Genomic DNA, 14,188 nt, shown 5'->3' with positions numbered 1-14,188 from the left:
ATTATCCCTTCAGGCAGCGAGTTCCAGACTCCCACCACCCTCTGGGTGAAAAAGGTTTTTCACACATCCCCTCTAACCCTCCTGCCCCTCACCTTAAATCTATGCCCCCTGATCATTGATCCCTCCATAAAGGGGAAACGTTTAGAACATAGAACAGTACAGCACAGAACAGGCCCTTCGGCCCTCAATGTTGTGCCGAGCCATGATCACCCTACTCAAACCCACGTATCCACCCTATACCCGTAACCCACTCTTAACCTTACTTTTTCTAGGACACTACGGGCAATTTAGCATGGCCAATCCACCTAACCCGCACATCTTTTGGACAGTGGGAGGAAACCGGAGCACCCGGAGGAAACCCACGCACACAGGGGGAGGACGTGCAGACTCCACACAGACAGTGACCCAGCCGGGAATCGAACTTGGGACCCTGGAGCTGTGAAGCATTTATGCTAACCACCATGCTACCCTGCTGCCCTGTTTCTTCCTGTTTACTCCATCTATGCCCCTCATAATTTAATACATCTCAAATCATGTCACCCCTCAGCTCCAAGGAAAACAACCCCAGTCTATCCAATCTCTCTTCATTGCTAAAACTCTCCAGCCCAGATAACACCCTGATAAATCTCCTCTACATCCTTGCAAGTGCTGTCACATCCCTCCTGTAATGTGGATTCCAGAAGTGCACACAATACTCTAGCTGTGGCCTAACCAACGTTTTATACAGTTCCAGCATAACCTCCCTGTTCTTAAACACTATCAGCCTTGGCTATTAAAGGCAAATATACTATATGCCTCCATAACCACTGTATCTTCCTGGCCTGCTACCTTAAGGGACTGGTGTACATGCACACCAAAGTCCCTCTGACCCTTAGTGCTTCCCAAGCCCTGCCGTTCATCTTGTATTCCCTCGCCTTGTTTGTCCTGCCCAAGTGCATCACCTCACACTTATCCAGATTGATTTCCATTTGCCACTGATCAGCTCATCTGACCAGCCCGTCTATATCCTTCTGCAATTTAAGACTATCCTCCTATTTACCACCCCACCAATTTTCATTCGCAAACTTATTGATCAACCCTCCTACATTCAAGTCTAAATCATTTATATAAACCACAAACAGCAAGGGCCCCAACACTGATCCCTGTGGGACCCCACAGGACACAGGCTTCCAGTCGGAAAAACACCCCTCGACCATCACCCTCTGCTTCCTGCCACTCAGCCAATTCGGGATCCAATTTGATAAATTTCCTTGGATCCCAGGGGCTTACCTTCACCATCAGTCTCTGATGTGGGACCATTTCAAAGGCCTTGTTGAAGTCCAAGTAGACTACGTCAAATACATATCCCTCATCTACACACCTGATCACCTCTTCGAAAAATTCAATCAAGTTGGTCAGACATGACCTCCCCTTAACCAAACCATGCAGACTGTTGTTCATTAATCCCTGCTTCTCCAAATGCAGATTAATTCTGTCTCACAGAATTGCGTCTAATAGATTCCCCCCCACTGAGGTTCGACTGACTGGCCTGTAGATTCCTGGTTTATTCCTACCTCCCTTCTTCAATAATGCTACCACGTTGGCGATCCTCCAGTCCTCCGGCATCTCCCCTGTGGCCAGAGAGGAATTGAAAATTATTGTCAGCGCCCCTGCTATTCTTTCCTTGCCTCACTCAACAGTCTGGGATACATTTCATCCTGACCCAGAGATTTGTCAACTTTTAAGCATGACGGACCACTCAGAAGCTCCATTCAGTGTATGTTAACCTCTTTAATTTTGGCATAGTCCTTTGCCCTGATTTCTATATGCACACCGTCCCTCTCACGAGTGAAGCCTCCCACAAAGTATTCATTTAGAACTCTACCTACATCCTATGGCTCCACACACAAATTATCACTGTGGTCCATAATAGACACAACTCTTTCCCTAGTTATCCTTTTATCATTCATGTGCTTGTAAAACAACTTCGGATTTTCCTTTATTTTACTTACCAGTGTCCTTTTATGTCCCATTTTTGCTCTCCTAATCTCTTTTTTAAGTTTCCTCCTACACACTCTATAGGCCTCTAGGGCTTCTGCTGCTTTGACCCCACGATATCTGCCATAAGCCTCCCTTTTTTTTCCTTACCCAATGCTGTACATCCCTCAATGTCCAGGGTTCACTGGATTTGTGGGTCCCACCATTTTCTTGACTGGATCATGTTGCCCTGTACTCGCCCCATTTCCTTCTTGAATGCGTCCCACTGTTTTGTGACAGATTTACCAAAATGTGTCTCCTCCCAGTCGACTCTGGCCAAATAATTCCTGATCTTATTGAAATCGGCCTTCTCCCAGTTTAGAACTTGGACTCAGGCCCATCCTTGCCCCTTTCCATAACAATCTTGAACCGAACGGTGTAATAATCACAGTTGCAAAAGGCTCTCCCACTGATACTTCAACCACTTGCCAGCTTTGTTACCTAAAATTAAGTCCAGGACCACCCCCTCTTTTGTAGGACCTTCTACGTACTGGTTTAAAAAGTTCTCCTGGATGCATTTTAAGAATTCTGCTCCCTCTAAACTCTTTACGCTATGGTTACCCCAGTTAATGTTGGGGAAGTTGAAATCCTCCACTATCACTACCTATTACTTTTACAGTTCTCTGAAATTTGCCTACATATCTGCTCTTCTATTTCTCTCAGACTAATAGGGGGCCTATAGAACACTCCCAGAAATCTGATTGCTCCTTTTTGGTTTCTAAGTTCTACCCATAGGCTTCAATTGAAGAGTTTTTAAGGAGTCGTCCCTCCTTACTGCTGTAACTGATTCCTTGATCAAATTTCACCTCCTCTTTTACCTCCTTCCCTATCTCACTTGAAGATCCTGTATCCTGGAATATTGAGCTGCCAATCCGGTCCCTCTCTCAACCATGTCTCAGTGACAGCAATGACATCATAACCCCATATTTTAATTTGGTGCCCTCAATTCATCTGCCTTGTTTGTCAGACTTTTTGCATGAAAATAAATACCATCCAATCTTGCCTAACTCCCTTGTGACTTAACTGGTCTAGACATTCTATGCCTGCCTGACTCACTTGCTGTCTCCTCTAATTTTGGCTGTGCATCTATCCTTGCTGAACCTTCTCTCAAGATCCCAGCCGCCTGCCAACTTAGTTTAAACCCTTCCCTTGACGCGATATTCAGACAAATGCTGCCTTGATGCCAAGGGCAGCCACTCTTATCTCACCTCTGGCATTCAGCTCTTTTGTCTATATTTGAAACAAGGCTGGAATGAAGTCAGGACTGAGTGCACCTGGTGGAACCCAAACTAAGCGTCCATGAGCAGGTTATTGCTGAGTAAGTGCCGCTTGATAGCACTGTTGATGACTCCTTCCGTCACTTTTTTGACGATCGGGGGTGGACTGATGATCACTTTGTTTCCAATTAAGGGCCAATTTAGCGTGGCCAATCCACCTACACTGCAAGTCTTTGGGTTGTGGGGCTGAGACCCACGTAGACATGGCGAGAATGTGCAAACTCCACACGGATAGTGAACCAGGGCTGGGATCGAACCTGGGTCCTCGGCGCCGTGAGGCAGCAGTGCTTTTTGATGATCATTATTAGACTTTTAATTCCAGGTGTTTTATCGGGTTTAAATTCCACCATCTTCCATGGTGGGATTGAAGCCTGGGACTCTGGAGGATTATCCCGCGTCTCTGGATTACTAGTCAATCCAGTGACAATATCATTGCGCCACCAACTCCTGTGAAACACCTTGTGGCATTTCATTACACCATAGGCGCTCTCTATAAATATAAGTTATTGTTACCAATTTAATTAAGTTAATAACAATTAAAACATTGCCTATTTTTACATTAATTTTCAATTGTCCCTTACGCTCCAATTTCTGTGGACAAAAGAGGTTGCTTAGCACAGTGCCTGCCCCCCCCCCCCCCCCCACCCCCCAAATCCAAGGCTCAAAGTATCTTCTCCTCAAACACCAACAACAACTTTGCATCTGTATACCACCTTTAACATTTTAAGATGGTCCAAAGCATTTCACAAGAGCATTATCAAACAACATCTGGCACCAAACCATGCGGGATGATATTAGGGTAAATGGTCAAAAGCTTGGTTCAAACCGTGGGTTTGATGGAGTGCGTTAAAGGTCAAGAGGTGGGGAGAGAATTCCGGAGCTTAGGGTTGTAGACAGTGGCCATCAATGGTAGAGCAATGAAGACTGGGTATGCGCAAGAGACCAGAGGTGGAGTCGCACAGAGATCTCAGAGGGTTGTCAGGCTAGACGAGGTTACTGAGAGAGAAGGTGCAAGACCGTGGAGGGATTTGAAAACACAGATGGCACTTTTTCAAAATGTGAAGGGGAGTTTCCGTCTCACCAGCGACTCCACGGATTCCTTTGTGCAGGCGAACAGATGAGTGTTAACGCCCAAGGTCGTAAACACGGAATCCTCATCCAATCGGAACATCGTTTTCTCTGCAAGAACAAAAGCAAAACGTATGAGGGTCACATCAGAAGCGGTGTTGCTAAGGCAGAAAAGAAGATGGTGAAGAACCATACTGGACTCGAAACATTAATTTTGATCTCTCCCCACAGATGCTGCCAGATCTGTTGAGCTTTCCCAGAACTTTCTGTTTTTATTAAAGAAGGTGGAGGGACTTTTACCAGCCCCGGCTCAATATTACGGCCTCAGTTTAGGAGAGAACACCGACACATTTGAAATTAGCGGCGAGACAATTGTTATTGGCATTTCATCTTCCCCATAATAAAATCTCCCTTTTAGATAAACTATGAATTCCACCAAAAAGGATACAGCATCTCAGCCGGTTACTGCATGTCCACTCAAGTATAGCTGCTTGGTCTCTGAGTTTAAAGTAATTTTAACTGAGTGACAGTACCCTCTTGTGGCTTCCTTACTTCCTGACTGCTCCACTCAGTGCTCTCTCGCTCCCTCCTAAGTGTCAAACACACTGTCAACATGCTCCTCCTCCCTGCATTGGAACCAAGATTCATTCCTGTATGGGGCTCAACATGTTGCAACTCTTCCAGCCTCCAGTCATTTGATTCCAAGCTTGGTGTTACTACTTGCTAATTTACCTGGCTGCAAGGTATTAACTTTGGTTTAGTTGGTAGCACGCTCATCTCTGAGTCAGGAAGCTGTGGGCTCAAGGTCCAATCTGTAGGCTTGTGTGCAGGATCTATAGGCTGATACTCCAGTGCCTGTACTGAGAGTGCTGTACTGCTGGAGGTGCCGACTTTCAGGTCAAGTGTTAAACTGAGGCCGTATCTGCTCTCTCGGGTAGCTGTAAAAGATCTATTGACACTATTCTAAGAAATGATGTGGAGATGCCGGCGTTGGACTGGGGTGGACACATACAGAAGTTTTACAACATTAAGAAGCTCCTTCATCGCTACGCTCCGAAAGCTAGTGATTCCAAACAAACCTGTTGGACTTTAACCTGGTGTTCTAAGACTTCTTACTATTCGAAGAAAAGCAAGCTTGTTCTCCCTGGTGTCCTCCCTACAATCAAGATCACTAAAACACAATCTGGTCATTACTTCACTACTGATTGTAGGATCTTGCTCTGTGAAATTTATTTGCTGGTTACAACAGTAATTACACTTCCTTGGCTGAAAATGCTATGGCGCACCCAGAAGCCATGAAAGGTGCTCAGAAATGCAAACCTTCGTTTCTCTTCCACTCCTTTTAAACTTGGTGGTGGCCTGCACTACCAGCCTCGGCTTATAGTCAGACTACTCATTAAGTGTACTTGGACTTGATGTTGACAGGTTGACAGCTGACTCACATGTATTACTTAGTTCAAAAGTCAAGAATATCTCACACTTCAAAGAGTTTTGTGCAAGCTGAGTTCTCTGGCGGGTGAGTGGGGAGACAGTTTGACTCACTGACACTGCTTTCCTAATAATAGTTTTGCAGAAGGCACTTTAGTATTGTACAGACACCAGAGGAATTAGAAGGATAGTATGGGATAATATAGTGAAGATCACCACATTGAAAGTCAGGACTCTTGGCAGCCAACCAATCACAGACAGAGGCTCAAGAAGAAAGTAGCACCAATATTAGCCTTATTTAAGGAAGGACGCAAATGCATTGGAATCAGTTCAGAGAAGGTTTACCAGACTAATACCTGGAATGGGTGAGTTGTCTTATGAGGGAAAGTTGGACAGGCTAGGCCTGCATCCGCTGGAGTTTGGCAGACTAAGGGGCGACTTGATAGAAACATTTGAGACCCTGAAGGGTCTTGATATGGTCGATGTGGAGAGGATGTTTCCTCTTGTGGGAGAATCTAGAGCTGGGGGTCACTGTTTAAAAATAAGGGTCAGGCATTTATAGAATTTACAGTGCAGAAGGAGGCCATTCAAGTCTGCACCGGCCCTTGGAAAGTGCCCCCTACTTAAGTCCACGCCCCCACCCTATCGTAACCCAGTAACACCACCTAATCTATTCGGACGCTAAAGGGCAATTTAGCATGGCCAATCCACCTAACCTGCACTTTGAACTGTGGGAGGAAACCGGAGCACCCGGAGGAAACCCACGCTGGCACGGGGAGAAACTCCACACAGACACACACGCCCGAGGCCGGAATTGAACCTGGGACCCTGGAGCTGTGAGACAGCAGAGCTAACCACTGTGCCACCGCGGAGATTAGGTGAAATTCTTTCTCTCGGGGGTTCTCGAGTCTTTGGAACTCTCTTCCTGAAAAGGTGGCGGACGCAGAATCTTTGAAAATTTTGAAGGTAGAGATGGATAGATTCTGGGAAAGCACAGGGGTGATAGGTCAGCGGCGTCAGGCGGGATGCAGATTTGGGGTTTCTTGTTGGTCTTGATCTTGTTGGATGGCAGAGCGGGGTCGAGGGGCTGAATGGCCCAAACCTGCTCATTGTTGGTATATCTTTTATATTTATTACGTATCAATTCATAAACCAGCTTGACAAAGAGAAAAGGTTTCAGGCATAATGAGGTCTTACCCCCTGATGATCTGATAGCAACCAGCAGCAGGTTCTTGTCCACTGGCTCCTTTGACTCCTCTTCTGAGTGCTGAAGCTTTTCAGCTACAGACAATACAATCTCCTGCACCGACGCCGACAGTCTGCTTTTAATGGTCACGTAGGAATGATCGCTCGAGTAAACGCGGCAGAAAACTGGTGGGAGGGGGAGAAACGGAATGAAGAGCAGAGTCGGGAGTAATTCAAATAGAAGCTGGCATCAAATCAAACATAAAAGCTAGTCTGAGCAGAACCTGTAACAACGGCACCGTCTCCTTTAGAATTCCCATAGTTATTTAGGATGTGTCCTAGTCCAGATAGTTATCACATTCTGCTACCATTTCACTCAGTCACCTGGCTAATTGCTACAATTGGTTGTTATAACTCAGATAGCCAGGCAGTGACGGGTATAATTGGAGTTCGGTCTGGAGGTACTTGAAAGCTTTTATTTACAGTGACGCACATTATATGTTGTGCACCTCCAGTCGAACAATCAGTTTCAATTTGCTCCTACATACAAGGGCAAGGATGAATCCCTACCATCTGAGTACAACTAAATGCCCAATTAACACAGAATTAACTTGATTGCTCGGAATATCTTTGCGCACCCAGAGATGCAACATCACTTTGCTGCTTGTAGCTGAATGGAGTCATATGTTTGGAAGGCTACTAAGTCAGGCTTGTTCCCATTCTGATGCTGACTCATCACCTTGCACACACCAGAGGGCCAGCATCAACAACCGCTCTCACATTCCTGCTCAACAAATCAATCAGTCCAGCTCAGTGAGAAGCAGTTCAGGATGAAAGTGCCCGAGTTTCAGTGAGAGGGGGCGCCCTCTTAAACAGGGTTTCTTCACTTTGATCGGAAACATTTACCTATCTGGTTCGGTTCATTTGAATTGGCCTGGTTCAGCTCACCAGAGCGCCTCGCACAGTAACAACGGAGAATGATTACAACTTACTCTCATCCGTGCCACGTAGCGGCTCCCTCTGCTGCAGGCAGATATCGGTACGACTAAAGTGACGGAACAGAGGTTTAACCTGTTAGAGAGAGAGAGAATTAGAGCGTAAACAATTTGCTGTCTCCTAAATATCAAGGAGTAGGATTTCAGTGCATTGGGATTAACATATTATTCAGCAATTTATCAGGAAAAATCTAAACTTACTTACAGAAACATTACTTCCAACAAGAAGGGCTGCTTGCTACACTGGTTTCTTCCTCTACTGTTCCCTAACAAGTTTGTATCACTGGTTCGTTCTCATTATCATACAAAGAGCAAACTGTACTGCTGTTCTTTAGGGCTGGCTTGCCCAGTTTGGACTGTGCTTATCTTAAGGCACAGTCTAGGTTCTTGCAGCAGGGATTTTTTCTGGTCCTTTCCCCACCCAATGCTGATTCCTCCTTCAGTCGCTGAGACCCCGCTGTTAGGAAAGGTCAATCTAAACGCCGCCAAACTGCGATTTCTATTCCTTCTTCCTCAAACCCCACCTTGTGACCGTGTTTTTTTTTATAAATTTAGATTAGCCAATTATTTTTTCCAATTAAGGGGCAATTTAGCGTGGCCAATCCACCTACCCTGCATATTTTTGGGTTGTGGGGGTGAAACCCACGCAGACACGGGGAGAATGTGCAAACTCCACACGGACAGTGACCCAGAGCCGGGATCGAACCTGGGACCTCAGCGCCGTGAGGCGGTTGTGCTAACCACTAGGCCACCGTGCTGCCCTCTTGTGACTGTGTTTAAGCTGTCACTCTGACTCCTTGCCTTATGTCTCTCCTCCTTGGAGCAGATTAGAGTGGTTGTGGCATTAAGAGGGGCTGCTTAAGTGCAGTAAATGCTTCACCGAGGACAACACTTCAGTGCAGTGGATAAAAGCAAATTACTGCGGATGCTGGAATCTGAAACCCAAAAATAAAATGCTGGAAAATCTCAGCGGGTCTGGCAGCATCTGTAGGGAGAGAAAAGAGCTAACGTTTCGAGTCCAGATGACCCCTTGTCAAAGCTGAAGACAATCGCGTTGAAGGAGGACACTGCGCATGTGCAGATCCCGCGGCGTACAGTTCGCGCCATGATCTGCAGCTGGAGCGGCGCAAACTGCTCAAGCACCGTGCTGGCCCCATGTAGGGGCCAGAATTAGTTGTGGGAGCGGCCCGTTCACGCCGATGTAAAATGCAACGGCGTTTACGACGGCGTGGACACTCTGCTGCGGGATTGGAGAATCACGCTCCATAGCTTTATCTGGACAAGAAAGGGGAGTTCTCCTGATGCGCTAGAGAATGTGGGTAAATCAAAGTTACCACATGCTAATAAACTGCTCACTCCAACCTGTCCATGCCTCTGATTAACTATCATGTGAGCAAGTGAATGAAATGTCACCCCAGTCCCAGATGACCATAGGCTGCTTTCCCCTTTTGAGCCAGAGGGAGCTGACTGGTAGTGGGTTTAACCTGAGGTTCACCACACCTCAGGCGAGGGGCAAGGTTGAGAAAACGGGGCCTTCATGAATAACCTCAGCCGGTACGGGAACTGAACCCGCGCTGGTGGCTCCGCATCACAAACCAGCCGTCCAGCCGACTGAGCTAACCGACACCCCCACCATGTGATAAGTAATGCTGCCCTGGTATCATATTTCTTTGTCCCCCTTTTCTTTCAACCACCATTTCAGTCTAACCTTGAAGAAACTGAACCACGAAACCTGGAGTTAACTTCCCCGGCCTCACATCTGTGTAAAGTAAATCTCCCTCTCTCCCCACTCTTCTAAATCTGTTACTTTTAATCTTGTGCCTAATCCCCATAACCAGCCCTACCAAAGCATCTTGACGAGTCATTCCTTTTAGTGGAATCTTGCTGTGCACAAATTGGCTGCCGTTTTTGTCTACGAAATGATAGTGGCTACAAATCTAAATGCCTGATTGTCTGTGAAGGACATTTCAGACATTTTGAAGACATTAAACGTGCTAGACGAATGTGAGTTTTACGATTTATTGTGAGCTGTGTGAAGTGGTTTGTCTGACCCAATAAATGCGTGAATTTGGTTCTTCTGCTGCCACAGAATTAGACAGATTTTACAACACGGAAACAGACTGTTTAACCCAAACAGTTAGTGTTGATAGTTATCCCCCACACTGGCAGCTGTTTTAGTCCCAGGTGAACATCTGCCTTTGTTCTTCTTTCCTTTGAACGCCTCTCTAACCAATTCCTAAATATTGACATAGGCCGAAACCTTCCGGCCGTTCATGCCGGCGGGATTTTCCAGTTCTGCCGCACCGCACTCCCGCTGGGGGTTTCATAGCGGTGAGGAGTGCATTCAATGGGAAACGCTTTTGACAACGGGTGGGGGGGGAAACCAGGGGCGGGATTCTGCGTTTCTGAGGCTAAGTGTTGACACGGTCGGAAACACCGTCAGGAGGCCAGCACTGCTCTCGAACGGTTCACGGCGCTCCAGCGGCTGATCCCGCCGTGAATTGGGCGCTGCGGGACCCGCACATGCGCAGTGGCTTCCTTCAACGTGCCGGCCCCGACGCAACATGGCGCAGGACTACAGGGGCTGGCGCGGAGGAAAGGAGGCCCCCAGCCAGAGAGGCCGCCCTGCCGATTGGTGGCCCCCAATTGCAGGCCAGATCCGAGCCCCCCCCCCCCACCCCGGGTCGGACCCCCTCCCCCCACAGAGGCCGCCCCCCTGCAACCCTTCCATGCCGCGTTCCCGCCGGCTGAGAGCAGGTGTGGACGGCGCCGGCGGGACTTGGCGTTTTTACGATGGCCGCTCGGCCCATCCCAGGCCGAGAATCAGTAGGCCGGCCGCACAGAGCGGGCCCCGACCGGCGCCACGGCTCGGATCCCGCACCAGAAGATTCCGCCGCCAGCCAATGTCGAGCCACCTCCTGCTTCCACGAAAGACATGCCGGCTGCGCGGTAAATCCCGCCCATAGTCTTTGCTTCAAACACTAACTCCTGCAAGGAATTCCACAGCCTCCTGTGTTAAAAAAGCTTCTCCTGGTCTTTCACCTTCAACCTCTTGCCGTTAATAGCATCGATGTTCTTCCTACCTAGCACTCAAAATGCTTAAGATGTAATGGAGAAGCAAACTAGACTTTGGGCTGGGTTCTCCAGTCCCCTACCCGCGTGTTTCTTGGTGACGTGCCGTTCACTGCTTCTCAATGGGATTTCCCATTGAAGCTACCCCCACGCCGCCAGGAAACCCATGGGCGGGGGTGCGCTTCTGGCGGGAAAAGTGAATCCCAACGACCAGAGAAATCTGACCATTGTCTCCATATTCCTAACTCATGTTCCATGGGGAGAATGTCATATAAGATAAGACGAACAAAAAAACGAAGACAGCACAAAGTCTACGCAGCATGGTAGCACAGTGGTTAGCACTGTTGCTTCTCAGCTCCAGGGTCCCAGGTTCAATTCCCCACTGGGTCACTGTCTGTGTGGAGTTTGCACTTTCTCCCCATGTCTGCGTAGGTTTCCTCCGGGTGCTCCGGTTTCCTCCCACAGTCCAAAGATGTGCAGGGGTAGGTGGATTGGCCATTCCAAATTGCCCCTTAGTGTCCAAAGAAGGGTAGGTGGGGTTACTGGGTTGCAGGGATAGGGTGGAGATGTGGTCTTAGGTAGGGTATTCGTTCCAACAGCCGGTGCAGACTCGGTGCGCCAAAGAGCCTCCTTCTGCACTGTAAAGTCTAATCTCTGATGAGGTGATGTTCTTTAAAGATCCCTAGTTTAGCCACTTTATTAAGTAATTAATTAGCCTTAGTCCAAAAACTACAAAAAAAAGAAGACAGCACAAAGTCTACGCAGCACGGTAGCACAGTAGTTAGCACTGTTGCTTCTCAGCTCCAGGGTCCTAGGTTCAATTCCCCGCTGGGTCACTGTCTGTGCGGAGTCTGTACGTTCTCCCCGTGTGTGTGTGGGTTGCCTCCGGTGCTCCGGTTTCCTCCCACAGTCCAAAGATGTGCAGGTTAGGTAGATTGGCCATGATAAACTGCCCTTAGTGTCCAAAAAGGTTAGGTGGGGTTATAGGGGTTGGGTGGAGGTGTGGGCTTGGGTAGGGTGCTTTTTCCAAAGGCCGGTGCAGACTCGATGGGCCGAATGGCCTTCTTCTGCACTGTAAATTCTATGATGACAGCAATGGCGTCAGGATATCCTTGAGGTCAACAGCAACCTAGCTCGGTTTGAAACGCAGAGCGGTAATGCTGTCTATGTGCTGTCCTCACAGACTGGAAATTGGTCGGAGACGTCAGATATTTAATTCACATGGGCAGAGGCGGTCTTCAACCCATCAGTCTTCACTCAATTTCAACACAAAACCCATGGCTTAACCCACTGGACCCATTCAGTCCCCTTTATAACCGTCCACCCTTCAGTTTCACTCTTTATCGTTTAAAAGCATATCAGGAATATAAAAGGTGAGGCGAGTTTTTTCTTTACCTGTTTCTTTCTCAAGTGGCTGCATTCCTCAGGTGGCCTGTGTGTGAGGTAAATAAATGGTGTTAATACTGGAGCCTGTGTCACACTGTGAGTCAGCATTACGGTACAGATAGAGAAAACCATGAAGGTGAACACCCACAGGGTGTTGTTAACAACTAAGAGGGTGTAAACAAGTTTACCATTTTAATGAACATCAATATCAGGGGATGTTTTTTTTTTGCTCTGCAGGCTGAGTCAGAAGCTTCACTGACTCTAAGATGTGTAATAAAACATCACTTAAACAAGCCGGGATATTGATCGCCAATGGTGGTGCATCTAATCGAACCAACTAAAAAAGAATATCAATAAATATGTTTGCTACAGCACGAGCATAGTTTACCCGTTGGATAGTTGAGCTGTCTTACTTTTGGCTGCTCGGACAGGGATAGTAACCCTGGTTGGAAGTTTCAGCCTATCACCCCCAAGCCTGGATTCTCCGCCGCTGGTAGAGGGGGCTCCCAATGCGCCGGGTAATCGGGCGTCCTGGGTAAAAACAGGATGGGCGCCCTTTGCGATGCTGCAGCCCCTCGCTGGCGGTAGGATTGGAGTTCACATCCGTGTGCCAGCGTGAGAGCGCAACGTGGTCCTAATGGCCCACTGACCCCCACTTGGCGGGCCAGGCACCAGATTCTCCGAGCCCTCGTGATTCTCCAGTCCTCTAGGCCGGGGATCACGTGGGCGGGGATCACTGCTGGTATTTACCAGCCTGAAGCTGACGTGGTGGATCTCAGGGTGAGCCAAGGGGGTAAACCATCAAGGGAATTGCCCCCAGAGTCCACCTGAGGGCCAGGCTCTCCCGCCTGCAAGGCCAGACCTGCTTCGCAATGTGGGCGGGGGTGGGGCTGCTTTGCGATGTGGGAGTGAGCAGCCATGGGCCCTCACTTTCGAGCTGCTTTGTTAAAATGGTGGCCCGGAAGCGGGATTCCCTCGCAATCCTCGCCGTGTATAAATTTGTATGGCGAGGGTTAAATGGTTCCCGATTTGCGCTCCCCACATTTTTCTGACCAATAGAAAGGCATGCAAGAAATTTTTTTTAAAGCGCATAGATAAGGTGTGGTGTGGTTCTCCAGTCCAGCTGACAGGGGCTTGGCTCCCATCACGGGCAGTTTATGGTTTCATATTTGGTTTAAAAACAAAATTTGGAAATTAAAAAGCTGGTGTCAACAAAAGGCACCTGACAATTCATCAGCTCTTTCAGCATGAACCTAGATGGGAAATATTGCAGGCTGTTTGGCTGGGGAGGCCAGCGCAACCAAGGCAGATTTTACCCTCACCTTGCAAACTTTGCTATGATTGAGCAACTAACTGCCCCGGAGACCCCCTTCCCTCTTTAGTCCACAGGCGCAAAGGTCTTCAGTGCCCGGCCGTAACAGAGCCGGGGCTGAGTTTGGCCGATTTATCATAGACCAAGGATCGAGTTTGCAGTCCACGCTTGTCCTTCATTTCAATTCTACCCGCTACCCAGCATAGCTTTGAATTTCTCAACCGTCTGGCTCTCCTACACTGTGTTGTATACAGCTTGTATTTACACAGTGACTCTCCTCACCTGTATTCCACTGTTTCCACCATGCGCTGAAGCCTAGTCAATGCTTCTTTCAGATTAGGATAGAGGTGCAGGTCCTTTCTGGCGATAGCATTCAGGTCCTATTTGATATAAATGAGTACAAAGACATTTATTTTCTCAAACTGCCAAGTCAGCAAAGTTGCTGAAGT

At 48.0% G+C, this 14,188-nt stretch overlaps 1 protein-coding gene across 1 annotated transcript in view; it reads right to left on the bottom strand.

The window, feature by feature from the left end:
• Positions 1 to 14,188, bottom strand: part of rapgefl1 (Rap guanine nucleotide exchange factor (GEF)-like 1) — a 98,758-nt gene that overhangs the window by 23,525 nt on the left and 61,045 nt on the right. Inside the window, exons 5-9 of the mRNA XM_038779615.1 lie at positions 14,022 to 14,119; positions 12,437 to 12,473; positions 7,967 to 8,045; positions 6,987 to 7,160; positions 4,375 to 4,472 (exon numbers count right to left, since the gene is read on the bottom strand). Of these exons, the coding sequence (XP_038635543.1) occupies positions 4,375 to 4,472; positions 6,987 to 7,160; positions 7,967 to 8,045; positions 12,437 to 12,473; positions 14,022 to 14,119 (486 nt within the window). The remainder of the gene's footprint in view (positions 1 to 4,374; positions 4,473 to 6,986; positions 7,161 to 7,966; positions 8,046 to 12,436; positions 12,474 to 14,021; positions 14,120 to 14,188) is intronic.

This window comes from Scyliorhinus canicula, chromosome 19, assembly GCF_902713615.1.
Source record: "Scyliorhinus canicula chromosome 19, sScyCan1.1, whole genome shotgun sequence".
Classification (NCBI taxonomy): Eukaryota; Metazoa; Chordata; class Chondrichthyes; order Carcharhiniformes; family Scyliorhinidae; genus Scyliorhinus; species Scyliorhinus canicula.
The sequence above is the reverse complement of the archived record's forward strand: the minus strand, read 5'-3'. Positions and strand labels throughout refer to the sequence as shown.